Source organism: Mesoplodon bidens (assembly GCF_964165515.1).
Source record: "Mesoplodon bidens genome assembly, chromosome: 9".
Classification (NCBI taxonomy): Eukaryota; Metazoa; Chordata; class Mammalia; order Artiodactyla; family Ziphiidae; genus Mesoplodon; species Mesoplodon bidens.
Genome location: NC_138166.1, coordinates 83,286,457 through 83,314,161, shown reverse-complemented (window position 1 = coordinate 83,314,161; position 27,705 = coordinate 83,286,457). Strand labels below are relative to the sequence as shown.

Below are 27,705 nucleotides of genomic sequence, written 5' to 3'. Positions count from 1 at the left end.
CCCCTACGCACACACACAGGCCAAGCCTGAGCCCAAGAGCTGGAAAATGGGCTGGAGAAGAAAGGCCTTGGCATTTGGGGCCAAGCCTGGGGCTGCCGGGGTGGATAGGGATGGTGAGTAGAGTCCAGGAAAGAAATGTAGAGGTGGAGAAAGGAGACCGGGAGCCCTTGACTTCGGAGACCTGGAGCAGCACCTCTTGTTTTTATTTATTTACTGAGCACTTAGTCTCTGCCGACCACTACCCTACCCTAAATTCTTTATCTACCTAGTCTCTCTTAATCCTCACTGTAAGTTTATAAAGTAGATGTTATGATCCCCAGTTTACAAACAGGGAAACTGAGGCAACTAGAAGTTAGAGGCCTGGTGGAATTGGCCGAGCAGGGATTTGAACCCAGCTCAGTTTGCTTCTCCTGTAAACAGGTGAGGAAGGGAACCCCAGGGTGACGAAGTAACCCAAGGGGCTGGGAGACCAGCTGTCCCAGAGCCCAAGAGTGATGAGTCTGTGGGGTCTTTCGAGCCTGCTCCTGGATCACATGCAGGAGAAGTCTCCCCCAACCCCTCCCAGCTTCCTGCTCTCCCGGGGGCTCCCCTGCACCTCTGAGCCAGGTCTGGGGTCAGGATGGGGCTGGGCCCCGGGGTCGGGTCGAGGTGCCCATCAGGAAGGCAGGCGCCACGGGGCGGGGTGACAGACACCAGAAGCCCTCCCTGAACAAAGGCTGGGTGGGAGGCGGTCTGGTGTTTCCACACCCCGCCTCTCCCAGCGCCTGCTGAGCTGCGACCACGACCGTAGTCAGCAAGCCAGCAAGGCGGGGCGAGCATGGCCAGGGCCGCGGCCGCTCTGCTGCCCCTCGTCCTTCAGCTCACGGGCCTGGCACTGGCCCCGGGGACCGGCAGAGGTAGGTCGGGGCACCGAGGGCTTGGGGGCAGCCAGGCAGGACCTCACCTCTTGCTCAGCCCAGTCTGAGGGAACGGCTGGGGCCGGGGGCCGCCTCCCTGGGCCCTGCCTCGGGGTGCGTGCGCCTCCCAGGCCAGCCTGAGTCCTCCCCGTCGGTGGAGGAGCCAGCATGGTCGGGGCAGCACGGAGACTGTGGCATGGGGTCCCGGAGCAGGACGGGGCTTCCTGCTCTGGCCTCGGGAGGAATTCCTGCAGGCAGCAGTGGGGGAGAGTCTGCCCTGGAATCTGGGAGTCTGAAGTTAATTATTTGTCTTGAGAAAGGGGAAAAAAAAAAGAAGGCCCGCCATGGGAGCTGACTTTGAGTCTCTGTGTCTGGCTTTCATCCAGAAGGACAGGCAGGAACAGAGAGGTCAGGGCCGGGACTGTGCAGGGGGGAAGGGAGGGGGGCCGAGGACAGGTCCATGGGGAGCAATCAGGCTTTGTGCAACAGTCAGGAGCTCTTTCTGCAGGTCTCTCCAGGCAAAGGACCGGCCCGATCTTCCCTGAGGGTCCCAGAGGACCCTCAGCTTCTCCCCGACCCCTTTCTTGTGCCTGCTTAAGCAGGCCTGGAGGGAGTGGCCTGAAAGGAGGACTCATGGTCAGGGGGTGGGGGTGCGCTGTCAAGCTGGGGTGGAGGGTTTAAGATACTGGGACCCCATCCTTGGCCGCCCGTCATGGGGCTGGGAAGGAAGCAAGATACAGGGGCCATACCAAGACAGAGAGCCATTCCAAGTGACGACACCCTGCCCAAGGTAGGGGTGTGGGCGGGGGCGGGGGGGGTAGCAGCGTGGGCTGAAAAGATGAATGGCACCTGGGAAAGCTCACATTTGGACTTGCTGCTGGGAACCTTCAGATGTGTGATTTAGAAAGGCTGTGAAAGCAGAAGAGGAGTGCGTGGAGGCAGGGAGCCTTCAGCCTCCTGAGTGGCGACAGAGGGGAGAGGAGAGGAGCTGGGGGGATGGGGTGGGGGATGACTGGCTGAGACCAGAGACTGATGGACTCTGGGAGGGGTACAAAGAGAGAAGCTGAGCCCCAGATTTCTGGGTAGGTGGGGGTGGCATTAACCAAGCCGAGGAACTCAGGACAAAGCAGGTTTGGACAAAAGAAGATCATTTAGGTCTTGGACGAGAATCTTCAACCCCCTTTGGTGGAGGCAGTGGCGGGGTGGGGAGTGAGCAATATTGTTCCCCTGCTTCACGGGGCTAGTGTGCACGAGAAACCCTTTTAACCACCCCCAGGCCCAGCCTCACTAATGAGCTGCCTCGGTGGGAAGACCCTTCCCTCTCCCTCCTCCTCTTCCTCGTGCTCACTCACTTCCTGCTCCAGAACCTCTGCTGCCCCGCCCACCTCTGCTGGGAGGAGGGATGATGTTTGGGGGAAGGACGCCTGGAGTCAGACAATGACCCCCCCCACCCACCCACCGCCTTTATTTTCCCTACGGCAGGAGGGGGATCAGAGTCAGGTGAAAGTGGCCGTCCCCAACCCCAGGCCTGAACTCAGGGGTGCCCCCTCCTAGGACCCAGTGTCCTCTAGAACCCGGGACAACGTGTCTTCATTCTCATGGTGCCTTGAAATCTAGTTGGGGGCCCTACCAGCACCCTCCCCAAACCCTTCAAGAAATGCAGCCAAGGGCTTCCCTGGTGGCCCAGTGGTTGAGAGTCCGCCTGCCAATGCAGCGGACACAGGTTCGTGCCCCGGTCTGGGAAGATCCCACATGCCGCGGAGCGGCTGGGCCTGTGAGCCATAGCCGCTGAGCCTGAGCGTCCGGAAAGAAATGCAGCCAAGTCCCGCTTTCTGGAGCCCACTGCCCTGGGTGGAGTTCCCAGGCCCCTCTGCCACAGGCCTGGAAAACAGTGGCAAGGCTTGGGCGTGGCAGCAGAGGGGAGAGTTGCCCCTCCCTGTGCACGGAAGTGGTGCCCTTTCTGAAGGTGAAGACAAGCAGAAGGAGGGTGGGGTTTGCCCACAGACCCCAGGTACCTGAAAGCAGCCCCGCCTTTCACTCCCCTGTTTCCCTCTCCTGCACTTCAGCCTGTGCTGGCTTGTGGGCCCTCCCAGCATGACACATCAGCTCCCCAGGCTGCCCCTGGCCAAGTCCATGGCCTGAGTGAGGCTGGATGACCCTGGCACGGCCCCCGTGGCTGGGGACCCCTGCAGAGTCAGGGCAGGCTACAGAGAGGCCCTGATCTAGATCCTCCCCCCAGGCTCCCAGTGAGGCAGGGTCCCTGGGGCTTGCTTATACCCGCCTGAGGCTCTTACTACTTGGGAAAGCTGGTCTAGGTCACTTCCGTGCACCCAGGGCTCTCTCCTCCTCCTCCCATGCTTTCACTCCAGCCCCTCACAGACCACCTCTCCTTCCCTGGATGGGGGGTGGCAGGTGGACAAGGGTGGGCACAGGATAGACATCATTGGGAAGACAAACCCAGGAAGCCTTGCTAGCCCCTCACTGATAGGCCCTCCCTGGATTCTTGTGCTTTCAGGTGGGGCCGTCCCCAGGGAGCCTCTGGGGCTTGCTGACATCCACGAAGACCAGCTGCAGGCGCCGGCCCACTCCTCAGCCCCTGCTGGGGCCCCCCAGGAGCGGTGGCGCCCCCTGGAGGAGCGACTGGGAAGACTGGAGGCTGAGGTCACGGAGCTCAGAGAACAGGTACCACTGGAGGCAGTGGGTGTGCGTGGGGCAGGGCAGGCCTCATGCAGTGGGAGGGAAGGAGAGAAGGGGGGCCCGTGGGACCCTGAAATAGACTTTTATTTTAAATGCACATAGAAAGATTCTTATCTGAACGGTTCTTTTTCTTTTTTTAATAAATTTATTTAATTAATTAATTTATTTGTTTTTGACTGCATTGGGTCTTCGTTGCTGCGTGCGGGCTTTCTCTAGTTGCGGAGAGCAGGGGCTACTCTTCGTTGCAGTGCGAGGGCTTCTCATTGCGGTGGCTTCTCTTGTTGCGGAGCACGGGCTCTAGGCACGCGGGCTTCAGTAGTTGTGGCTCACAGGCTCTAGAGTGCAGGCTCAGTAGTTGTGGCGCACAGGCTTAGTTGTTCCACGGCATGTGGGATCTTCCCGGACCAGGGCTGGGACCCGTGTCCCCTGCATTGGCAGGCGGATTCTTAACCACTGTGCCACCAGGGAAGCCCTGAACAGTTCTTAACATCGGTTCTTTCATACCAGCGAAGAACCTCCGGGTATTTGTTTTGTCAGATTTTCATATTCTTTCATGTATTTGGCAAACATTATGGAGCATTATCAGGAAAGATTTTGGATAGATAAAAGTCTTTAACTGTTGGGTCACAGGGACTGAGTCCCCTTTTGTCTAAAGGAGAGGACTGGGGGCCCGTGTTCCCCTGGGAGCCTATCCAGACCCCAGGCTATGAGAACTGGGACTGTTTGAGCTGGATGCTGCCTGGAGGGGGACCCACCTTGCTCTGGAACTCTCACATTTCCTTCTCATCCTGGCTTGGCTTTCACACCCCACAAATCTGTGGGAGTTGGTGGGGGAAGCTGAGCCAGTGCATCTTACCCCCACTTCTCTCCCCAGAACAAAGACCTGCAGGGGAGGGTGAGGCAGCTGGAGTCCTGTGAATGCGCCCCGGCTTCGCCCCAGTGCTGGGGGCTGGGTCGGGCCTGGCCCGAGGGGGCTCGTTGGGAGCCAGATGCCTGCACAGCCTGTGTCTGCCAGGCCGGGGCTGCACACTGTGTCCCCCAGCCTGGGCTGCCCCATTGCCATGGTGAGTGCCATCCGCCTGCCCACTGGCACCACCTCAGGGCCCGGAAATGGCCCTGAGTGCCTGAGCGACAGCACCATCTCCTCCTCAGGCTGCAGCCACAATGGTCAGGCCTATGGCAATGGGGAGACCTTCGCCACAGATGCCTGTACCACCTGCCGCTGCCTGGTGAGCTCCTGTGACCCACCCTGGATATCCCATACCTGTTCCCCTCACCTGTCTGCCTCACCTCAGCTACCTGTCGCTGCAGCCTGGTGTGCTGAATGTTTAGAAGTGGGGTCTCCCTGCCCATCCCCCCAAGCCTTGCCACTGGCCGCCTTCAGCTGATTCCAAGGAGTTCTGCTTTCTGGAGCTCAATCCCCACGCACACAGTGGGGTTCTTGTCTTCCTATACCTGCCCCCTCGCCTGTGGACCCTCAGTGTCCCCAGTCACCCATCTGTCCCCGGCATCTACCTGCCTCTGCTCCCTCACTTCACTCCACACCCACCTATTTCTTTCCTCACCTTTCCACGGAGGAAGCCCTTGGTTCCCTTCCTAGGATCTCTCCACGCTGGGGAGTTTGCTGGCACCTGGAAGAGATGGCTTCCGAGGGTCGAGAGTGGCAGGAGATGATGGGGGAGGGGGGAGGATGTCTCTTTTCAACCCTTGGGCCAAGGGTAGCCCACGTAGTCTGAGCCAACTCAGCCTCTTGCGCCTCTGGTGGGTCCCAGCCTGGGGAGAGGTGTCGGTTCTGGAGGCCCTATCCTCCAGGGTTCTGATGCCTGCTTTCCACAGGAAGGAGCCATAACCTGCACCCAGAAGCCATGCCCAAGAGGACCCTGCCCGGAGCCGGGAGCGTGCTGCCCGCACTGTGAGCCCGGTCAGCCTTCTGCCAGCCCCAGACCCACCTCCTGCACTCATTCTGGGGCCCCAGAGCCTGGCCTGCCACCTGGCATGTGTCCAGAGGGCGTCTGCCCACTCGCTCTGGCAGTGGCTAGGGGTGTTCAGAAGCAAAGCCCAAGTCAGCAAATGCTGCCTCTGACCTGGGACTGAGCCAAAGGCTCTACATCAGCGGTCCCCAAACTTTTTGACACCAGTTTCATGGAAGACAATTTTTCCATGGACCGGGGTGGTAGTGGGGGGAGGTTTCGGGATGATTCAAGCTCATTACATTTATTGTACATTCTATTTCTATTATTATTACATTGTAATATATAATGAAATAGTTATACAACTCACCATAATGCAGAATCAGTGGGAGCCCTGAGCTTGTTTTCCTGCAACTAGATGGTCCCTTCTGGGGGCGATGGGAGACAGTGACACCAAAAGTGTGTTGCTTATGTCCAGTCTATTCCATAAGATACAGCTTAATTGTCACTTGCCACCCACCGATAGGGTTTTGATATGAGTCTGCAAGCAATTGATTTATTAGGGTCTCTGTGCAGTCAAACCTCTCTGCTAATGATAACCTGTATTTGCAGCCACTCCCCAGCGCCAGCATCACCGCCTCAGCTCCACCTCAGATCATCAGGCGTTAGACTCTCATAAGCAGCGCGCAACCTAGATCCCTCGCATGCGCAGTTCACAGTAGGGTTCGCACTCCTATGAGAATCTAATACCACCGCTGATCTGACAGGAGGCAGAGCTCAGGAGGTAATGCAAGCGATGGGGAGCGGCTGTAAGTACAGATGAAGCTTCACTCACTCACCTGCCGCTCACCTCCTGCCGTGCAGACCCGTTCCTAACAGGCCATGAACTGTTACCTGTCCGTGGCCCGGGGGTTGGGGACCCCTGCTCTACCTGATCTTTTTCCTTTCCTCAGGCAGCTTCTAATCTAGTGAGAAGATAAATGTCTAGAGCTAGTATAATACAAGATTTAAGAGCCAATGAACAGATTAAGAGGAGGTGGAGAGAGGTCATAAGTGGTCAATCGCCAGAGGAGGGGGCAGGAAGGCAGGGGAAGCCCACCCAGACTAGGTGATCAGGGAGGGCTCTACATACAACAGGTCATCCGAGCTGGATCTTCAAGGGAAAGTGGGTTTTCACCAGAAGGAAAGGGTGTACTTGAAGGCCCTCTAGGCACACAGAGTGGGGAAAGGTGTGTTGCAGGAAATCAGACTGGGAAAGCCAGTGGGAACAAACTGCCGTAAGCCTTACAGTTTGGACTTTCTTCTGTGGACAGTGGGGAGCCACTGAAGGCTGAAAAGCCAGAGTGTGTCATGTTCAAAGAGGCATTTTTGGAATTTTCATGTGGTATGGGCTAGATGCAGAGAGACCAGTTAGGGGGCTATTACAGTAGTTGCCTAGGCACAGAGCCAGTGATGGCAGTGGGCTGCAGAAGGAGGGGTGTTTCCAAAGAACGTAGTTGGATCCCATGGAATAGTGGACTCTGAGCTTGGGAAACTAGTGGTGCCAGTGACAGGAAGACAGCTGGAAAGGAGTGGAGGCAGTGGCTATTACTGGTTCATAGTCAGGAAGATAAGGTTGCCGGGTTTAGCAACTAAACATATAGGATACCTGGGACTTCCCTGGTGGTCCGGTGGTTAGGACTCCATGCTTTCACTGCTTAGGGCCCAGGTTCAATCCCCGGTCAGGGAACTAAGATCCTGCAAGCGGCACTGCCAAAAAAAAAAAGGATGCCCTGTTAAATTTGAATTTTGTATAAATAACACATTTTTAAATACAAGTATGTCCTGTGCAATATTTGGGACATACTTATACTACAATATTATGTGTTGTTCATCTGAAATTCACATTTAACTGGGCATCCTATATTGTCTCTGGCAACCCTACCCCGGGAAGAATGGCAGCTGCTAGTTTGAAAGGTGGGACAGAGGCTTAGGGACTGGTGGCGTCTGGAAATGTAGCCTGAGAGTCTTGGCCAGAGATGAGGAGTAAAGTCTTGGGAGTTGTTGGATCTCCCAACAAAGAAAAGGGACACACACACACACACACACATCGCTTGTAGGATATGTGGTGCCTCAGGGCCACTGCTAGCCCATATAATGTCTTTGATGAAAGTTTTAAAAAGGCACGCTTTCCTCAATGCTTCCATGTGTTGTAAAATAATGGGAATCTGGTGATTATTCGAGGCAGACACTATACTGCCATCTGCTGGAAAGTTGCAGTAAGTATACAAATCTCTGAGAATCACCTGAATGGTGCCCCTTTGATGTGGCGCCCTTGCCCGTGCTTTCGCCCCAGTTCTCTGGGTCTCTTACCTGGGGGCCTGGCCCCGGTTTTTCAGGCTGTACTGGAGGCCACAGGAGTGGGGAAACGTGGCAACTGGAGCCCTGTGTCATCTGTACCTGTCAGGTAAGGGAATCAGAGCCTTGTCCCGTCCACCACCCACGTCCCCACCGCCCGGCTTAACCCCAGGCCTGGCAGCGCCAAGCCCAATCTGGGGTCCTGGCAGGGCTACTGTTGCCACCCCGGCATTGAGGCCTGGAGCCTGCTAGGCCTGCTAGGCCAGCAGAGTAACTCGGCTTGGGCAGTAGAGGAGGAAGGAGGGCTCAGTGTCTACCCTGCAGGCAGGGACGGTGCAGTGCCAGGGGCCCTCATGCTCAGAGCTCAACTGCCTGGAGAGCTACACCCCACCTGGGGAGTGCTGCCCCATCTGCCGGCCAGGTGACCTCCCCCCACCCTGTCCCGCCATCCCCTCGGCCCCAGAGGGTTCCGTACCTGCTTGGGGTCATGCCTTCCCTCGGGTAATGTCCACCCACCCTGCTCTCTGCTGACCAGTCCGTCACTCTGGCAACCCTCCCCAGGCTGTGAGTATGAGGGGCAGCTTTATGAGGAGGGGGCCAACTTCCTGTCCAGCTCCAACCCTTGTCTCCAATGCTCCTGCCTGGTGAGTCCCCCGCACCTTCGCCCAGACCCTGATCTTCCTGGGACACCCCCGCCTACCCTGGGTCACACCTGCCACACTTTCAGCCCCTCACATACTTTCCGAGGCCTGGTGCCAGAGAGATTCTCCCTCCTTCTCCATTCTGTGGCCCATCCTGCTGTCTCTGGGAGCCAGACCCAGGGGCAGTACAGCTATGGGTGCATTACAGAGGAGCCTGGTTCGCTGTGTGCCCATGAAGTGCCCACCCATCCCCTGCCCTGAACCAGTCCTGAGGCCCGGGCACTGCTGCCCGACCTGCCAAGGTGAGAGCCCTGCCCCTTCCCTGGTAGAGCTCCAGGGAGGGCTGTTATGCCACTTCTTCAACCCAAAGCCCACTCTGCTGGCCTCTGACCTGCGGGTTCCGTCAGTGGGGGGAGCCATGCCTGGCCATCCCTGCTCCGGAGCTGCAAGGCCTGGGCTCAGATTCCGCCCTTGTCAGTGGTTATGTACCTCTGAGGGAGTTACTCCATGCTTCAGTTCCCCATTTGTAAGATGTGTGTAATGATATGTACGTCAATAAACACTGACTATTACCTGCTTTGTGCACAGAAGACACGGGGTGGACCCTCAAGGCAGACCACTAGAGGGTGACACTAAGTCCATGCCAGTACTCTCGCAAAGGCAGGATTAGATTACGCACAGATACTATGGAAACTCAGAGGAAGGAGACCTAATCCAGCCTGGGCACAGAAAGGAAAGCTTCCTGGAGGTGGCGTGTCGGGAGCGAACCTCAAGGTTAAAGAGCAGTTAGCAGGGTGAAGGGCGGAACACGGTGGAGGGCATTCCAGGAAGAGAGGGCAGCTTGGGACTGACACTCAGTGTGAGGTGGGTGTGTGTTAGTCAGGAAGGTGCAGGCAGGCAGGAATGGCCAAAGCTTACAGTGAGGCGTGGGGAGGGGCCAGAGACACGTGGGTGTGGCCATGCTGGCTCTGGAAGGCCTGGAAGGGCAGGCTAAGGAACTTGGGCCTTATCCTGCCTCGGGTGCTGGGAGGCTGAGGCGAGGGGTCCAGGCAGAGGCAGGATCTGGTCTGGTTTAGGCTCAGAGGAGAGCCCTCAGAGGGCATGTGAAAGAGGGTGTTCTGGCTGAAGCTCCCACCAGGCCTCCTCTCTGCCCATCGCCCCCCCAGCCCAAGGCTGCACAGAAGGTGGTTCTCACTGGGAGCATGGCCAAAAGTGGACCACACCTGGGGACCCCTGCCGGATCTGCCAGTGCCTGGTGAGTCCCAGTGCTGCTCCTGGGCTGCCCCCACCCCTCCGCGACCCCAGGCCCACCAGATTCATTCCTTCATTCCACTGAACACATCCCAAAAGGCACTGTGAGGGGACAGAGATGGAGGAGACCTAACCCTGAACACCATGAGGGTGGGAAGGGGTCGCGCCCTCAGTATGTCCAGTTCTGAGCACAGTAGGTGAGCAGGATGTCTGTGAACCAAACTCGAGGAGCTTCAGGTTACAGGAGGAGTGAGGCTGGGACAGGCAGCAGGCAGCACAAGCTCCAGGGAGGGAGAAACACAACTGACCTGAGGCATCTAGAACTCTGCTGTCTGATTAGGAGCCGCTACATGTGGACACTGAGCCCTTGAAATGTGGCAGTCCGGTTTGAGATGGGCTCTAAATGTAGAATATACATTGGATTTCAAAGACTTAGTATGAAAGAAAGGAATGTAAAATATCTCATTAACACTTCATGTTGATTACATGTTGAAATAATTTTTTGGATATTTTGGTTTGAGTGGAACATAATATTAAAATTTAGGTCCATCTGTTTCTTTTTACTTTTTGAAATCTGACAACTAGAGAATTTAAAATGACATATGTGGTTTGTGTTATATTTCTATTGGGCAGAACAGATCTAGAATATCTTCATGGGGGGGATGTTTACTTAGGTCTTAACAGGTGAGTAGGATTTGAGCAGGGAGAAATGGTGCTATAGACTGAATGTTTGTGTCCCGCCCCAAATTCATATGTTGAAATTCTAACCCCCAAAGTGATGGTATTAGGAGGTGGGGCCTTTGGGAGGTGTTTAGGTCATGAGGGTGGAACCCTCATGAATGGGATTAGCGCCTGTATAAAAAAGACCCCAGAGAGCTCTCTCGTCCCTTCCACCATGTGCAGACACAAGCAATTAGACAGCCATCTATGAACCAGGAAGGAGACTCTCACCAGACACTGAAACTCCTAGCACCTTGATTTTGGACTCCCCAGCCTCCAAAACTGTGAGACCTAAATTTTTGTTGTTTATAAGCCACCCAGACTATGGGATTTTTTATTACAGTGGCCTGAATGGGCTAAGACACCAGGCATAAGGGAAGAGTCAGGGCAAAGCCTGGGGGAGGAAGGGGGGCACACGGAGACCTAATGTCCAAGCAGGGTGCACGCCAAGGAGGGCTGTGGTTCATGGGGGCTGAAGCCAGTCACAAAGCTTCCTGACAGCTTGCCAAGGACTAAGGACTCTATTGTGAAGGCCATGGGGCACCCAACCCCTTGGCAACCATGTGCTTCCCCTCCCTGTTCACACTGACACCCCACCGCCCCACCCCCACCTGTGAGGAGAGTCACTGGCAGCCCAGACACTTATGGGGCTAAGGTAGTGAGCCCAGGTATAGGTGTGAACTCCAGGGATGGGGTCTGTCTGGGAAAGACCATGGGGAGTAGCAGCAGCTAGTATCTGTTAACTGTCAGCTTCCAGAAGTGGATGCCATACCGCACACTTATCTTATCCCCATAACAAGGCTATGAGGGCAAGTCTATTATTGTCTTTTTTTTTTAGATGAGTAAACTGAGGCACAGAGAACTTAAGTGGCATGCTAGGTTATACACCTACATTAGTTTCTTGGGCTGCTGTAACAAAGTACCACAAACGGAGTGGCTTAAACAACAGAAACCTATTATCTCATGGTTCTGGAGGCAGAAGTCCAAGACTGAGGTGTCGGCAGGGTCAGTTCCCTCTGAGGGCTGTCAGGGAGAATCTGTTCCAGGCCCCTCTCCAGCTCTGGCAGTTGGCTGGTGATCCTTGGCATCCCGTGGCTTCAGTCTTCATCTTCACATGCTTCTCTCCCTGTGTGAGTGTGTGTCTGTGTCCAAATATGCCCTGTATATAAGGACACCAGTCAATGGATCAGGGGCCACCCCACTCCAATCTGACCTCATCCCAACTTAAGTGATTACATCTGCTACGACTCTATTTCCAGATAAGGTCACATTCTGAGGGGGTTAGGACTGTAACATAAGAGTTTGAGGGGGACACAACTTACTCATAGCAATATCTAGTAAGTGGATAGCTGGGATTCGAATGCTGTTTCTGCCGCTTGGATGAGCTCTGATGGCCCATTCCTTTGCCTGCTCTGCCCCCTACCAGGAGGGCCACATCCAGTGCCACCAGCGAGAATGTGCCAGCCTGTGCCCATACCCTGCCCGGCCCCTCCCGGGCACCTGCTGCCCTGTGTGCGATGGTGAGTCAGCGGGTGGATCCTGGAGGGGCTCGGAAAGCTGATGGATGGCCCAGCTCGAGCCTCCCATGAAAGCCAGGACGCTGAATGGCATGGGTCCCTGAGGAGGGACTAAGGTACCCTCTTCCCAACAGGCTGTTTCCTAAATGGGCGAGAGTACCGCAGCGGGGAGCCCGTGGGCTCTGGGGACCCCTGCTCCCACTGCCGTTGTGCCGTGAGTGTGTCTGCCCGGCAGGGAGGGCCTGGCTTCTGGGCCTGCCTCTCACATGCTGACCAGGTCCTTTTGGCAGAACGGGAGTGTCCACTGTGAGCCTCTGCCCTGCCCACCGACGCCCTGCAGACACCCAGGCAGGATCTCTGGGAAGTGCTGCCCAGTCTGTGACAGTGAGTGGGGGGCTCAAGTCACCAGGGGGAGGGGTGGGCACTGCCCCGAGAGAGGCTCTGGGTCTCGGCGTGGGGTGGTTGCTTCCGGTGGACTAACAGGAAGCCCCCTTGAGCTAAAGTACAGGGGAAGTCCTTTCTAAAGCTACGCTCTGTTACCACGCGTGAGGGATGAGTTCTCACCCCGCCTCATGGCACCCTGGGCACGTGTGGGCTGGGGGAGGCTGGCAGGGCCTCCTGGAGGACAGGGGTGGCTGTCCTTGTCAGGGTGGAGGGTGGATGCCTCAGGTGCTCTGAGGCTTCCCCATCAGCCTCCAGCCCTGTGCCCCAGTCCCTCTGTCATCCTAGCCAGGCTGTGAGTACCAGGGACACCAGTATCAGAGCCAGGAGACCTTCAGACTCCAAGAGAGCGGCCGCTGTGTCCGCTGCTCCTGCCAGGTAGGCGGTGCCGCTGTCTCACGCCCCGGATCTGTCTTGTCCCTTGAGGGCCACTCACCCAGCCTCCCTCCTAGGCCGGCGAGGTCTCCTGTGAGGAGCAGGAGTGCCCGGGCGCCCCCTGCACCCTGTCTGACTCTGGCCCCCAGCTCTGCCCAGGTGTGTGTGTTGGGGGGCAATGACGAAAGGGTGCTGCTTCCAGCAGCTAGAGATGGAGGAGTGTTCCTTCACCGTAAGGGGAGGCATTCCTAAGTCCACCAGCCATTCCAGAGTGTGTTCAGAGGCTGCTGTGGGGATGGCAAAGCCAGGGTCTTGGGAAGGGTCTTATGGTCTGGGAAGGACAGGGATGGGTGGATGTGTCCAGGTTGCCATGGTGACAGCCCCCCCCCCGCCCCTTGCTGTAGCCTGCGTGCTTGGTGGAGAGGAGTTTGCTGAGGGGGCCCAGTGGGAGCCTGATGGTCAGCCCTGCACAACCTGTTCCTGTCAAGCTGGGGTGCCCGTGTGCAGGGCTTTGCTCTGCTCTGCAGCCCCCTGCCAGCACCCCACCAAGCCCCCCGGTGAGTGCCCTGCCCCCATCTAGCTTTCTTCCCCTGCCTTGCCCGGCCCACCCTGATCGGCTGGGCTGTGATCACCCTGCTCTACCCAGGTGCCTGCTGCCCCAGCTGTGAGAGCTGCACCTACCACGGCCAAGTGTACGCCAACGGGCAGAACTTCACAGATGCAGACAGCCCTTGCCACACCTGCCACTGCGAGGTACCTCCCCAGGCTGGCTGCTGCCCTGCTGAGCCCCTCCCGGGGCCCACCCCCATTGCCTTCTCACCTGCTCCCAGGATGGGACCGTGACATGCTCCTTGGTCAACTGCCCTCCCACAACCTGTGCCAGGCCCCAGAGTGGACCCGGCCAGTGCTGCCCCAGGTGCCCAGGTACGTGCTTACTGTACCTGTCTGGCTTGGTGAACCCTTGACCCTGCCACTCCATGGCCCCGTGGGCCCAGTGGATACCTTAGAAAGCAATGGCCTTCCGAACTGTTTTCAGTCTGACAGCTTGGGACTCTCTGGAGCTCACAGGGTACGGGTGGGAGAGAAGAGTAGACATTCGTTTGTCCCTTCATGTTACGACACCACCCTTCCCTCCTTTCCTACACTTCCTCTTCCAATACCCCCACCACGCACATCTATTCGTATATCTACCTGTTCATGCAACAAATGTTCAGGTTTCCTGCGCAAGAGACTGGGAGCTGGGATGCTGTGTGCCCTGATCCCCGCCCACACGGAGAGTGTGCAGGGCGCGTATCACAAACACAGGCAGGCACATGCATGAGCCCTTCATCCCTTCACCCTCAGAGGCACACACAGCTGCCTGCAGGTAAAGGAACTAAACACACACACACACACACACACACATGCACAAGTGTGTGCTCAGAGAGAGATCCTTGTCCGCGTACACAGCCCCTCCCCCTCCTCCTCTCCCTCCATGGGGACAGCTTCCAAGTGGCACTTCTGCAGTGGCTCTGGACTCAAGGGTAGAGGGACTGTCAGCCTGCTCCTTGCACTGTCAGTCTTTGTCCCCACTCCTGCCCCCCCGCCCCACTGCCCAGACTGCATCTTGGAGAAGCAAGTGTTTATGGATGGCGAGAGCTTCTCCCACCCCCGAGACCCCTGTCAGGAATGCCAGTGCCGGGAAGGCCATGCCCACTGCCAACCTCGGGCCTGCCCCAGGGCCTCCTGTGCCCACCCGCTGCCTGGTCCCTGTTGCCAGAACAACTGCAATGGTGAGGTGGACAGGATGGGGGGTGGTCCCTCGGGATGGCTTGGCCCCATCTATAGGCCTTTAGGGCTGGGAGGGCAGCATGCCCTGGGGGAAGGGGGGCCTCTCCCAGGCCCATAGCTTCCCCCTCCCCCAGGCTGTGCCTTTGCTGGGAAAGAGTACCCCAACGGAGCAGACTTCCCCCACCCCTCCGACCCCTGCCGCCTGTGTCGCTGTCTGGTGAGTCTGCCACCTGGATGGGAAGGAAGAGTGGGTGGGGTGGCGGGGGGCACTTGGGGAGACCAGGAGAGATCCGCCAAGGTGAGGGTGAGAAGGGGCGGGGTCTCCTCCACCTTCTACCACTGACTTGGCCTGGCCTCGTCCATCCGCAGAGCGGCCACGTGCAGTGCCCGGCCCGCCGCTGCCCGCCCTTGCCCTGTCCAGAGCCGCTCCTGTTGCCAGGAGAGTGCTGCCCGCAGTGCCCGGGTAGGAGCCGCACCCCTCGCCGCTTCTCCGGAGGGACCCCCTCAGCCTCCCTCCCCACGCCCCCCACGCCCCCCACCCACCCCCAGCCCCGCCTCGCTGACGGTTGCTCTCTGGCTGCAGTACCCGCCTCTGGCTGCCCTCGGCCCGGGGGCGGGGTCCCCGTCCGCCACCAGGAGCACTTCTCTCAGCCCGACGACCCCTGCCGCCGCTGCCTCTGCCTCGACGGCTCCGTGTCCTGCCAGCGGCTGCCCTGCCCACCGGCGCCCTGCGCCCACCCGCGACAGGGGCCCTGCTGCCCCTCGTGTGACGGTAACGCCCCGGCTGCACCTGCCCGCACTCCTTCCAGCTCCACCCCGGAGCCTCACCTGCTCGGTCCCCTCTTGCGCGGAGTCCCTCTTTACCTCCAGGCGGGGCGCCTCCCCTTCTCCCCCTTCCTCCTGGCCCGCCCCTTGGGGGCAGGGTTCTCACCAAGAAAGTGCCGGAACGGTGCCCACCCAGCCCTCAGGGTCCGGGAGGTAGTGCGCCTGGTGCGTCGCCTCCACAGCCCCCCAGCCCCTCGCCTGCCCCCCAGGCTGCCTGTACCAGGGGAAGGAGTTCACCAGCGGCGAGCGCTTCCCTTCGCCCACTGCCCGGTGCCACGACTGCCTCTGCTGGGAGGGCAGCGTCAGCTGCGAGCCCAGGGCCTGTGCCCCAGCACAGTGCCCCTTCCCTGCCAGGGGGGACTGCTGCCCTACCTGTGATGGTGAGGGGACGGGAACTGTACGCGTTGGGGCACAGGAGGGCGGGGTCAAAGTCATCTTTACTGCCCTAGAGTGGGTCAAAAATATTTATTATCATAAGACAAAAGCCCTGGACCAAATTCTGTGTGGGTTTTCCCTATAGATTGGACAGGGAGGTTTTTTTTGTTTGTTTGTAATATTTATTTATTTATTGGCTGCGTTGGGTCTTAGTTGCGGCGCATTGTGGCGCACCGGCTCAGTAGTTGCAGGCGCGAGGGCTTAGTTGCCCCACGGCATGTGGGATCTTAGTTTCCCGACCAGGGATCCAACTGGCGTCCCCTGCATTGCAAGATCGATTCTTAACCACTGGACCACAGGGAAGGCCCTGGACAGGGAGCTTCTTTACAGGCTGAAGGGGAGAAAGTTTGCCCTTTGGCCAATCCAACTGCCACCTCCCAGACCCCTTTACCCACCGGCCAAGACTGAGCCCTCTTCCCTCCCCACCAGGTCTTTGAGGCCTTGGGCTCGGGCCAGACCCAAGCTCAGAGCTGGATGACTGGTCTCCTCTCCCTGATTTCTGCCCCTCCGCCCGCCCTCCCTGTCCTCTCTCCAAGGCTGTGAGTACCTACGGGAGTCCTACCTGAGCAACCAGGAGTTTCCGGATCCCCGAGAGCCCTGCAATCTGTGTACCTGTCTCGGAGGCTTCGTGACCTGCAGCCGCCGGCCTTGTGAGCCTCTGGGCTGCAGCCACCCGCTCACCCCGTCTGGGCACTGCTGCCCGACCTGCCAGGGTAGACCTGCCCTCCCACTGCCCCTCTCGACTCCCGGCCTCCCTTCGGCTGCGAGTCCCCTGGTCTGGTCACTGTCACCCCTCCCCCGAGACAGCCGCGCAGCAAGCCCACAGCCTGGGTTTTCCTGGGGTTCCTCACCCCATACTCGTGCCCTCCTCTCCGTCCCTGCTATCACCTCGGGGCACCACATAACCAGCCCTGTGCTGCCAGACATTCCTGCTCTTCAGCTGCCCCCCTGCCTTCCTAAAATGTCACATCACCAGACTCAAAGCCACTCAGGGGCTTCCACTGCCCTTGAGTCACCCAACCACATTTGGGCAACTTCCTTCCCCCGTGGCTTCGCCCAGCCCACCTCTCGCCTTCATTTCCAGTGTGCCCGTCCCTCTCATCTTCCTCTCACAAGGGCCCGTGCTCTGTGATCCCACCCTCAGTCCCCCCTCCGTGCTTCACGCGTGCAGGTCTCACCACCGTGGTCTGGCTGAGGTCTTTCCTCCCGCCCCTCACCTTCCCAGCCACTCATCTCTCTTTCTGACTCTCAGCTAAGCTTTGGTAGAGGACCCCAGGCCCGGCTGTGTGTGTGTGTGTGTGTCTGTGTGTGTCTCTGTGTGTGTGTGTCTGTGTTGGCGTGTATGCGTGTGTCAGCAGAGGGATCCACTGATTGCGGCTCTGCCTTGTATTCCCCCCTCTGCCAGGATGCCTCTATCATGGGGTCACCGCTGCCCCCGGAGAGACCCTTCCTGACCCGCTCGACCCCACCTGCTCCATCTGCACCTGCCAGGTGAGGCGGTCCTTTAGGGGCTTGGAGCCCTTCATCCCTTGATCCTCCTCTCTGGCCAGAAAGAGGTCATCTCCTCCTCCCAGGGTACACACTGCCTGTGACATCCATCAGGACAGGATTGGGCTCAGGCCTCCCGGGCTGAGGGAGGGGGTCTGGGCCTGGCAGGTCAGTAGGGGCACACCCCCATGAGGCCACGTGTGGCCTGGTTCGAGGGTGTGATGACATGGGAAGTGGCAGCATGACCTCTCTCCCCCAGGGAGGCTCCATGCGCTGCCAGAAGAAGCCGTGTGCTCCAGCTCTGTGCCCCCATCCCTCCCCAGGGCCTTGCTTCTGCCCTGTTTGCCACAGTGAGCACACATGCCCCGCCACCCCCCGCGCCTCCCCCTCCCGCTCTGCCAGGCCTGACGCTGGACTGGTAGCACAGCCCCCACCCAGGACACATGTCACCCACAGGCTGCCTCTCTCAGGGCCGGGAGCACCAGGACGGGGAGGAGTTTGAGGGGCCCACAGGCAGCTGTGAGCGATGTCGCTGTCAGGTGTGGTAGGGAGGTGGCAGAGGGGACAGGGGCGGGGTCAGCTGGCCTGGGGAGCAAGTCACTGACCATGTATCTCCTGCAGGCTGGCCAGGTCAGCTGTGAGCGGCTGCAGTGCCCACCTCTGCCCTGCCCACTCCAGGTCACAAAGCCGGGGAGCTGCTGCCCTCGCTGCAGAGGTATGCCTGGCCAGTGGGGCTGCTGCCTTGTTTCCGCCTCTGGGTCCTGTATCCCTCCATCGGCCCTACCTCCCTCCCCTCAGCTCTCCTCCAGACTTCCCACCTCCCTGTCCACCCGTCTGTCCCTCCCACACCTCAGCCCTTGAGCTCTCACCACATTCACCTTCAGCTCTTCCTACCTATCCCTGCCCCTGGCCTATCCAGACCGTCTCCCCTTCTAGGTGCTTATTAGAATCTCCTAGAAGCTGCCCATTCCTAACCATGCCCCATTCATAATGATAATAATGATAATTAACATTTATTGAGCATATACCGTGTGCCAGATAATTAACATTTATTGAGCATATACCATGTGCTAAGCGCTTTGCACATACCTCATTTGATGTACACAACGATCTCATCAAGTAGGTAGTATTATTAACTTTTCCCATTTTACAGATGAGAAAACTGAGGTAACATAACTTACCTGTGGTCACTTAGCCAGTAGATGGCAAAGTCAAGATTTGCATCTAGGCCATCTGGTTCTAGAGTAGGGGACTTTTTCTAGCCTGTGTGGGCCCTCGCCCCATACACTGCCCAGCATGGTATAGGAACTGTCAGTGTCTCCTTGCCCTGAGATGAAATCCCCATTTAACAGATGGGGAGACTGAGACTTGTAGAGATTGAGTTACCTTGGGCACATGGTTACTGATGGAGCCTCTCATTCATCCCACGTGCATTTATTACACACTTGCTGCAGGCCAGGTACTGTTGCTGGCGCTGGGCTATAACACACAGTGCCTGCTGCCTGGCACTGGGTCTAGCAAGCAAGCAGACAAGGAATAGGATTAGAATCCAGGTGTTCTGACCCTGACCCAGTGTCTTTCCCCTCCATCACAGGCAGGAGTTCTGTCCCAGGCCACCTTTCCACTATATCCCTGCAGAAACCCCTCCTGGCACCCACATACCCTACTGAGCACCCAGGGTGAGAGGGGTGGGTCAGGGGCAGACATGCAGAACCCAGACTGAGAGCTCATCCCTGCCCACCTCGGACACAGGTTGCCTGGTTCATGGGGAGGAACACCCTGAAGGCAGTAGCTGGGAGCCCCCCGACAGCCCCTGTTCCTCCTGCGTGTGTCATGAGGGTGTCATCACCTGTGCCCGCGTCCAGTGTGTCACCTCCTGTGCCCAGCCTCACCTGGGGCCCCGTGACTGCTGCCCTCGATGCTCTGGTACTGGGAGCCTGGGGTCAGGGGGCGTGGGCAGGGAGGCAGTGCCCCATCAGCATCTCCCTGCCATTGCCCTGGGCTGGGCGGCAGAGATGCGTCGTTCCAGAAGTGGCCCCCATTCTTATGCACACCCCAATCTCTGAGGCTGGGGGGCCTGGCATTGCTGCCAGCCTGAAAGCTCCCTGATTCTGTTCTGCTCTTAACCCCCCACCCGACCCCTGCCAAGCCTGTGAGCATGAGGGTCGGAAGTATGAGCCCGGGGAGAGCTTCCAGCCTGGCGCAGACCCCTGTGAAGTGTGCACCTGTGAGGTAGGGGAGCGCAACACCGAGGGGCAGCCTGGACCCTGCGGGGAGCAGGCATTGTGGGGTCTCAGTCAGGAGTGTGTCCCTGTGGCCAGGGAGTGAGGCAGGGGCTTGGGGTGAAGAGCCGGCAGGGCCAGCAAGTCGGGGGGGGGGGTGGGTGGGGGGCGGGCAGTGGGCAGGCCCTCCTGGCTGGAGTGTAGGGTGGTGTGGGGAGAAGGTTTCGGGGAGATGCCTGGGACTTGGTTGGGGGCCATATTGGGGAACTTCTGTTTGAAAGGTAAGGGTGAGCCAATGAAAGGGTTTTGAGCAGGCGAATGACATCATAGATCAGGAGATTAGGCGTGGGATTGGGGAGGGGGATGGCATGGGAGTGCAGAAGGGTCAAGAGCCACATGAAGGTTCAGGCCCCAGTGCCTGCAGGCAGCAGGCACTGTCCTCTCTGGGGACTGGGGCATGGGGTGAGGAGACGCTCAGTCTCTCTGCACACTGTCGTCTGACCTGCCCAAGGCAGATGGAGGAGCCTGGTGTCCAGAGAAAAGAGGGTGGCTCTCGGCTTCCATGGCCTGGGACCCACCCCCTGCTCGCTCGTTCAGCTGCAGCCTGAGGGAACTCCCAGCCTTCGCTGTCACCGGTGGCAGTGTCCCAGCCTGGTGGGCTGTCCCGCCAGCCAGCTCCTGCCCCCTGGGCCCCAGCAGTGCTGCCCAACCTGTGCCCGTGAGTCCCCGGACTGGGGGATAAAGAGGGCAGGGCTGCCACCCCCAGAGTGACACTGGAAGGGCCAGCCAGCTCTCCTCCACAGTCCCAGCCCCAGCCCTTTCTTGAGTCCAGTGGATTGTTCTGGAAACCTGTACCCTGGAGGGTGAGACCTGTAAATACCCTAAGGGGAAACGGGAAGCTAGCAGGACCCCTTGACTCTGAAGCCTGGTGCATCTTGTCCAGCAGGTGGCGCTGCAGGGCTGCAGCTGTGCTGGCTGCTGGCTTCTTGAGGGCAGGGATATTAGGACCAGAGGGGCAGTGAGTCGCCCAGCTACAGAGGTGGGGAGAGGTGTTCTTGTCAACACTTGCTCGGATGTGCTGCTGCAGGGAAAGAGGAAAAGCACAATATTTACTAAGCACCTACTACATGCCACGCACTGTACTTGGTGCTTTTAATAAACAGCATCACATTTAATTCTCACAGTTACCCAGTGAGGAGGTGTTATTACTCCTTTTGTTAACAGATGAAGAAATTGAGGTTCAGAGAAGTTGATTAATTTGCCCAAAATGGCACAGACACTGAGCGCTGGAGCCAGGATTGGAACCTGGGGTGACTGGCTTATTGTGCTTCCTTTCGGACGATAAGTGGGAGGGTGAGCAGGGCAGGCAGCCCAGTGGTCCTTCGTGACCTCAGGCTGAGGAAGCCACACTTTGTCCGTTTTCAGGCCCTCCATGCTAGCAGCCTAGCAAAGTTCTTTTTCAAAAGTCCAAACTTTTCTTTGCTGGAACAAAAGGAAAAGGGATCTGTCATTCCTGGAATCAAGGTGTTAGGGCCATAAGTATGCCCTGGGCCCAAAAAGCCCGGACACGCAGTAAGGGGATAAGGGGTCAGTTAGGCTTTGTCCCCCACCCCCATCCCGGCAGCATCTCCCATACTGCGTTCTTGTCTTCACAGAGCCGCTGAGTCCCTGCACGGAGCACCTGCGGGGGTCTAAGCTGGCCCCACCAGACCCCTGCTACACCTGCCAGTGCCAGGTGAGCCCTCCTGCCTTGGGGACTCCTCAAGCCCCCTCTTCCTCCTCCGCTGTGGGCTGTGGCTGCGACTCCTCTCCTGCAGCAGCTCTGGGCTTCCTACTCACCCCCGACATTTGCCCACTTGTCCTGAATGTCACATTCTGCCTAGACCCTGCCCCCTCCCTGCTGTTCTCTACCTGTAGTGTTCCTGTGCCCTTCCACAGGACCTGACTTGGCTCTGCACTCACCGGGCCTGTCCTGAGCCCAGCTGTCCCCTGTTGGAGCGCCATACCCCCCCTGGGAGCTGCTGCCCCGTGTGCCAGGGTTCATGCCCAATTTTGTTCTGCATCCTCAGAGCCGGAGCCAGGAGGGAGACAGGAGGGGTGGCGTCCATGGGCCAAGTGGGCAACCTGGGGTGTGCACTCAGAATGCAGGCTTTGTTCTTTTGTAGAAAGGGAGGGCTGTTTGTTGGGGTGGAGGAGGGACCCATGAGGTAGAGGGAGGCAGGGAATGAAGCCTGGATTCTCAAGGCCTGGCCTGAGGCTTGGCTCAAGGACCCGAGGCCCACTAGCAGGGCATCACACTGCTGAGCGGGCAGCCGGCCCAGAGGAAAGTTCCAGCTTCTGGCTCTTGCGGCTTCCGGGACACTCTGGACATCCTGAGCAGTGGTGCCGGGTCTGCCATCTAGTAGGCCCCATGGTGCTGGTTGAAGAAATCAGCACCATCAGGGTGCTAATTGGATGGGGTGGGCACCACCTTGCCCTGGCCTTCAGGGTGAGCTCATGCAGGCGGAATGACAGTGTTCTCCCATCCCCATTTCTTCCTCCTCAGAATGTGTGGTGGAAGCTGAGGGCCGGAGAGTGGTAGATGGAGAGAGCTGGCAGGACCCCAGTGACGCCTGTATCACTTGCACCTGCCGTGTGAGCTGGGGGTGGGAGGGTGAGGGTGGGGGACCTGAGAGATGGATAAAGGGAGGAGCCTCCGGTCACTGGACCAGAGAATATGGGGTCTTCGAGGTAATCAGAAAAAGGCACCCCCTCTGGGCATCCCTGTGTGAGGGCAAGTAGCTGAAGGTGCATTTCATCCCCTACTTGAACATGAAGTGGCTGTTCTTGTGGGGCAGGGGCAGAGAGAGAGGGGGCTCCCGCCCCAGTCCCTGATCCAGAAGGTCTCCAAGAGTGTGAGGCCAGGGACTCCAGACCCTGCCGGAAGTCCCTAGAGCAATGGCATCTGTCCTCAGCGGGGCCGCATGGAATGCCGCCTGGAAGAGTGCCAGGCCCTCTCCTGCCCCCACGGCTGGGCGAAGGTGCGGGAGGCTGGCAGGTGCTGTGAGAGATGCCAAGGTGCGGGCCAGGGAGATGGGGGGGGGTCGGGGAGTGGGGAGGCGGGAGCGAGACCCAGTGTGAGGGATGGGCAGCGGACCCTCGCCCTTACTGTCCCCTCAGCCCCCGCCCAGTCGTGCGCGCACCAGGGCCGGCAGGTGGCCTCCGGGGAGCGCTGGGCCGTGGACGCCTGCACCAGCTGCTCCTGCGTAGCCGGTGCCGTGAGCTGCCAGAGCCAGCGCTGCCCGCCGCTCTCCTGCGGGCCCGTGAGTGCCGCTGTCTGAGGCGGTGGGGTGGGTGGCCATTTGGCACCACCCCCCTGGGTGCCCCGGGGAAGGAAGAGGCTGGGCTTGCCCGGGTCGTGCAGTTCCCGACGTAGCCACGAGGTGGCGCTCTGACCCCGCCAGCAGTAAGCCCACGAGCCCTGGAGCCTCCCCGGCAATCCTCCGTGCCCCGGGAGGCGCTGCGTGGGGCACGGCAGGGAGCGCACCGTGTCTGACGGTGTCTGGGGCGGAGGCCAGGACGAGGCCCCCGCCCTGAGTCCCGGCAGCTGCTGCCCCCACTGCCTGACCCGGCCCGCTTCCTGCATGGCCTTCGGAGACCCTCATTACCGCACCTTCGACGGCCGCCTGCTGCACTTCCAGGGCAGCTGCAGCTACGTGCTGGCCAAGGACTGCCGTGGAGGCGACTTTAGGTGCGCAACTCCCTCCCTCTGCCTTCTCCCTGCCCCCTTACACCCGTCCCTGCTGACCACTGCATCTGGGCCTCCCACGCCGCAGCGTGCACGTGACCAACGATGACCGGGGCCGGAGCGGCGTGTCCTGGACCCACGAGGTGGCCGTGCTGCTGGGAGACGTGGCCGTGCGGCTGCTGCAGGGCGGGGCGGTCACGGTGAGTAGAGCCAAGGACCCGGGGAAGGTCGGTCCCGCGCTTTCCTCTCCGCTGTCCCGACGTCGCTCCTCCTCCCGCCTCCCTTCTCCTCCAGGTGGACGGGCGCCCTGTCGCCTTGCCCTTCTTGCAGGAGCCTCTGCTGTATGTGGAGCTGCGGGGACGCACGGTGATACTACACACCCAGCCGGGGCTCCAGGTGCGGCTGGGGCGAGTGGGGTGCAGGGGATCCTCGGGCCTGTTCAGGTGTCTGTATCTGTAGAGGGAGTGGGGATACCAGCTACCTCCCAGGCCAAATGAGGCCACAGAGGTGAGAGAGTTCTGCTGGATTCTGAAGGGAGAAGAGGAATCCGGGTTAGAGACCTCCACGTGTGATGAAAGGAGTTCTGAGCCTGGTTTGCGATCTCGGCTCAGCCACCCACACACTGGGGCTCTTAGGCCATTACCTTAAGCCGATCCTCTCTGGGCCTCAGCTTTCCCATCAGTCAAATGGGGGAAGGGTTGGGAGGGTGGGCAATGTCAACTGCCGTCTCCTGGGTGGTTTCAGAGATTTCTTCCAATTCCCATGTCAAAGAGTAGTTCACTCCCTGGCCTCCAGCAACAAGCACATTTGTAAATTCATAAAATAAGGCTTGTCTACTCTTATAATACAGACTCTAATTATGCTTTGTCCTCGGTAGGGCCTGAATGCCCATGAGAGAGTGACTCTCTGGAAGTGGGTTGCATTTCATGGGGGCGCCGAGTTCATGGAGGTTGAGGGGAGAAGGTGCCCTTTTGAGGGAGCTGTGGGTGGCTCTTCATGTCTTCTGTGTTTGCCCCGGGCTGACAGGGCAGGTGCCTACTTGTATCCTCCCTTCCAGGAGACACCTCCACCCGTCCATTCTCCTCCCCTACAGCAGGGGGCGTGCTGACGCCGCCAGGATGGGCACTGGGCTTCCTGGGGCCCCTGCCTTTCCCTACTCTCCAGTCCCAGCCTCTCTGCACAGGTGCTGTGGGATGGGCAGTCCCAGGTGGAGGTGAGAGTGCCTGGCTCCTACCGGGGCCAGATTTGTGGGCTCTGTGGCAACTTCAATGGCTTTGCCCAGGATGATCTGCGGGGCCCTGAGGGGCTGCTCCTGTCCACTGAGGCTGCGTTTGGGAATAGCTGGCAGGTGAGTGTCACAGGAGCTGGGGGGCAGCGGGGAGGCACAGTTGAGCATGAATCTCAGAGCAGCCCTCCGGTATGGAAAGGGAAGTTTGCACACAAGGTGGGCTTTGGGGCTTTCAAGGAGGTTTGGGGATTTCTTGCCTGCTGTGGTGCTGGGGGAGGCAGGATGGCCTGTTGAAAGCGGTCTCATCTGAATCCCCAAGCCCTGCTTTACCGCTCACGGATTGTGTGACCTTGGACAAGTCACTTACCTGCTCTGGGCCTTGGCTTGTCCATCTGTAAAATGGGAACAAAGGAAAAGTAGCTGATGCTTCCTTTGCTGTTCTTATAGGGAGGTTTATGAGGCTAAAACAAAATATTTGGTGGAAAGTGCTTTGAAGAACATAGCACACAAAGGTCGGTTGCCAGTGGATGCTGCCATATGGAGCCGCTTTCCCCACCTAGGTCCCAGAAGGGCCAGGACCTGGTCGGCCCTGTTCCAAGGGCCGTGAGGTGGATCCATGCCGGGCAGCAGGGTACCGTGCCAGGCGTGAGGCCAACGCCCGGTGCGGGGTGCTGAAGTCCTCCCCGTTCAGTCGCTGCCATGCTGTGGTGCCACCAGAGCCCTTCTTTGCCGCCTGCGTGTATGACCTCTGTGCTTGTGGTCCTGGCTCCTTGGCTGACACCTGCCTCTGTGACGCCCTGGAAGCCTATGCCAGCCACTGTCGCCAAGCAGGGGTGACTCCTGCCTGGCGGGGCCCCACACTCTGCGGTGAGGGGGCAATGCCCAGTGCGAGTTGGGGGAGGGGTGACACGGAGGGCTCAGGTCTGGACAGCATAGGTACAGGGAGGGTCACAGCGGGTGGACCTGGGGACTGGACAGTGACTGTGCTTTCCACTCCACCTGCAGTGGTGGGCTGCCTCCTGGACCGTGGCTTCGTGTTTGATGAGTGTGGCCCACCCTGTCCCCGCACCTGCTTCAACCAGCATGTCCCCCTGGGGGAGCTGGCGGCCCACTGCGTAAGGCCCTGTGTTCCTGCCTGCCGGTGCCCCGCAGGCCTGGTGGAGCACGAGGCCCACTGTATCTCACCCGAGGCCTGCCCCCCAGTCCTACTCACTGGGGACCAGCCACCCAGCACTCTGCCCAACCCCAGCCGGAAGCCCCAGGGGCCACCCTGAGCCAGGACGACACCGACCAGGATTCATCAGGCTAGAAGTCTCCCCCCGGAGAGAAGCTCCCACACTGCCCAGGCATCGGGAGCCTGGGTCTGGGCCCCACAAAGACCCCAGCCGTGTGGAGTCAGAAGCAGTAAACTCGGAGACTGCCCTAAGGTTTCTCTGTGTGTATGTGTGCTGCCTCTGGGAGCTGCGCTGGTGGTGTGGGCTCTTTGGAACATGGGGTCCAGAGGTCAGTGTCCCCAGAGTCAGGGTGGTAGCAGCTGTGGGGTGGACCTTGCCCACTCTCTGCGCCTGCATCTCTGGGCTGCCCCTACCTGCCACACCCTGGTGCTGCCTGGGAAACCCTGAGATGGGCAGAAGGAGAACCCAGGTGTCCGGGTCCCAGCCCTGTGTTTACAGGTAGCAGGCACGGCCTGTGGCCCCCGTGTGCGGCCCTCTATGGGGCCCTCTGTGGATCCATGCGGAATCCTGCAGGGGCTGAGGAGCACTGGGAAGGGGCTCAGTGCCCACATGGCATCCCCCTTTCCTTGGGGATATTGAGTGCTCAGGCACCTCCTGGGCCACCCTAAGAGCTGGTGACACAGGGACCCCACGCCTGGGTGGGGAACAGGAGAGACAATATGTCTGTGATTACATACAGACACATGTGATGAAACACACACACACACACACACACACACACACACACACACACCCCTCAAAAACCCAGATAAACACATGCATGTATCCCGCGTGTGTTCACAGCTACACCCACCCCTGACGGACATGTGGGCAGGGGACACACATGTGACTTTCGAAGACATCCTTATAGGGGAAAGAACATGGGTTTTGAAAGAGGAAAGAAAAATCTTTCTTTGACAAGAAAAGTCTCTTTTCAAAGAGAACTGTATTTTGAGTTCTCTCTGCCACCTACCAGCTATGTGACCTTGGTTGTTTTAGGGACCTTCGCTAAAGATTGGGGTTGGGGGGACCCTAGTATTCCAACAGGGAGTGAAGGGAGGGCGTTGGGCTGAACCAACCCCCCCCCACCCCGCCTGCTTGCTCAGCCTGCTTCTGCTGGGGCCCCTTTCATGGAGTGGTTACAAAGCGGCAGGCAGGCCAGGCTGCTCATGACGGCAGGGGATGCGAAGACTACAGACCATCACATATGCCTGTTCCCTCCCCTTGTCATTTCTTCTACAAACTGTGTCCTCATCTGCTGTATCTCGTGTGTTGCGGAGAATAAACAGAGTGACCCATGGACAGCCTGGAGCACGCACTAGGGAAGCGCGTTACTACTCACGCTCGGGACCACATTTTCCCAGAGCCTGTTTCTCGTGTTGTCTGTCCCCAGATGAGGGAGACAGTGCCATGTGTTAGGTAGGACAACTTACTCTCTGGGGCCCAGTTTTCTTTTCTGTGAAATGGGGCTGAAAACGATACCACCTACTTCATAGAGTTGCTTCAAGGAAGGATTACATGTACGTAGCATTTTGTGTCCGGGCATACAGTTAGTTGTTGGAAGCTGCTGCCTGTATTGGGCATATATCACATACCATATAATGCAGTTGCAAGCTTCATATATACAGTTGACATTTGAACAACACGGGTTTGAACTGCACGGGCCCACTTATACTCAGATGTTTTTCAATGGTAAATACTACAGCACTACACCACCCTAGGTAGGTTGAATCCTCGGATATGGAGGGCAGACTATAAGTTATATGTGGATTTTTGACTGCAAGGAGGGTTGGGCCCCTAACCCCCGTGTAGCTTAAGGGCTAACCATATGTATAAAATAGATGCTCATTTGGGACTGCAAACACATGCACACACGTCGTTCTCTATCAGGGCCACAGTCCTCACCCCACACTGCCACCCACGTGGCCGAGAACCCTGCATCAGAGTCAGGTTTCTATGAGACTTGGCTGAGGCCCAGGCCCTGGCTCAGATGTCAGGGCCCCTCGTTACT

General features: G+C 58.7%; 1 protein-coding gene across 15 annotated transcripts in view; it reads left to right on the top strand.

Moving 5' to 3' along the window:
• The first annotated feature begins 784 nt into the window (after positions 1-784).
• Positions 785-27,705, top strand: part of KCP (kielin cysteine rich BMP regulator) — a 28,894-nt gene continuing 1,973 nt past the window's right edge. The window contains exons 1-42 of one of the 15 annotated variants that reach the window (XR_014016591.1): positions 785-896; positions 3,412-3,578; positions 4,468-4,657; positions 4,746-4,822; positions 5,430-5,514; positions 7,882-7,949; positions 8,165-8,261; positions 8,402-8,484; positions 8,690-8,783; positions 9,648-9,736; positions 11,879-11,972; positions 12,104-12,183; positions 12,260-12,353; positions 12,703-12,788; positions 12,863-12,944; positions 13,190-13,342; positions 13,432-13,538; positions 13,616-13,709; positions 14,384-14,557; positions 14,690-14,772; positions 14,925-15,018; positions 15,139-15,327; positions 15,590-15,760; positions 16,352-16,528; positions 17,221-17,306; positions 17,563-17,653; positions 17,760-17,842; positions 17,925-18,018; positions 19,056-19,229; positions 19,453-19,535; positions 20,123-20,243; positions 21,181-21,260; positions 21,464-21,563; positions 22,071-22,159; positions 22,480-22,582; positions 22,685-22,827; positions 23,083-23,255; positions 23,341-23,452; positions 23,547-23,648; positions 24,436-24,600; positions 25,041-25,347; positions 25,486-25,884. Coding sequence is in view for 6 of the 15 variants with exons in the window: in XM_081243549.1 (XP_081099675.1) it covers positions 818-896; positions 3,412-3,578; positions 4,468-4,657; positions 4,746-4,822; positions 5,430-5,514; positions 7,882-7,949; positions 8,165-8,261; positions 8,402-8,484; positions 8,690-8,783; positions 9,648-9,736; positions 11,879-11,972; positions 12,104-12,183; positions 12,260-12,353; positions 12,703-12,788; positions 12,863-12,944; positions 13,190-13,342; positions 13,432-13,538; positions 13,616-13,709; positions 14,384-14,557; positions 14,690-14,772; positions 14,925-15,018; positions 15,139-15,327; positions 15,590-15,760; positions 16,352-16,528; positions 17,221-17,306; positions 17,563-17,653; positions 17,760-17,842; positions 17,925-18,018; positions 19,056-19,229; positions 19,453-19,535; positions 20,123-20,243; positions 21,181-21,260; positions 21,464-21,563; positions 22,071-22,159; positions 22,480-22,582; positions 22,685-22,827; positions 23,083-23,255; positions 23,341-23,452; positions 23,547-23,648; positions 24,436-24,600; positions 25,041-25,347; positions 25,486-25,754 (5,082 nt within the window). In the remaining 9 variants the exon portion in view is untranslated. Of the gene's footprint in view, positions 897-3,411; positions 3,579-4,467; positions 4,658-4,745; positions 4,823-5,429; positions 5,515-7,881; positions 7,950-8,164; positions 8,262-8,401; positions 8,485-8,689; positions 8,784-9,647; positions 9,737-11,878; positions 11,973-12,103; positions 12,184-12,259; positions 12,354-12,702; positions 12,789-12,862; positions 12,945-13,189; positions 13,343-13,431; positions 13,539-13,615; positions 13,710-14,383; positions 14,558-14,689; positions 14,773-14,924; positions 15,019-15,138; positions 15,328-15,589; positions 15,761-16,351; positions 16,529-17,220; positions 17,307-17,562; positions 17,654-17,759; positions 17,843-17,924; positions 18,019-19,055; positions 19,230-19,452; positions 19,536-20,036; positions 20,244-21,180; positions 21,261-21,463; positions 21,564-22,070; positions 22,160-22,479; positions 22,583-22,684; positions 22,828-23,082; positions 23,256-23,340; positions 23,453-23,546; positions 23,649-24,435; positions 24,601-25,040; positions 25,348-25,485; positions 26,419-27,705 lie in introns of those variants that run through there. The other 14 variants (XM_081243549.1, XR_014016590.1, XR_014016589.1 and 11 more) reach the window with 14 other exon arrangements.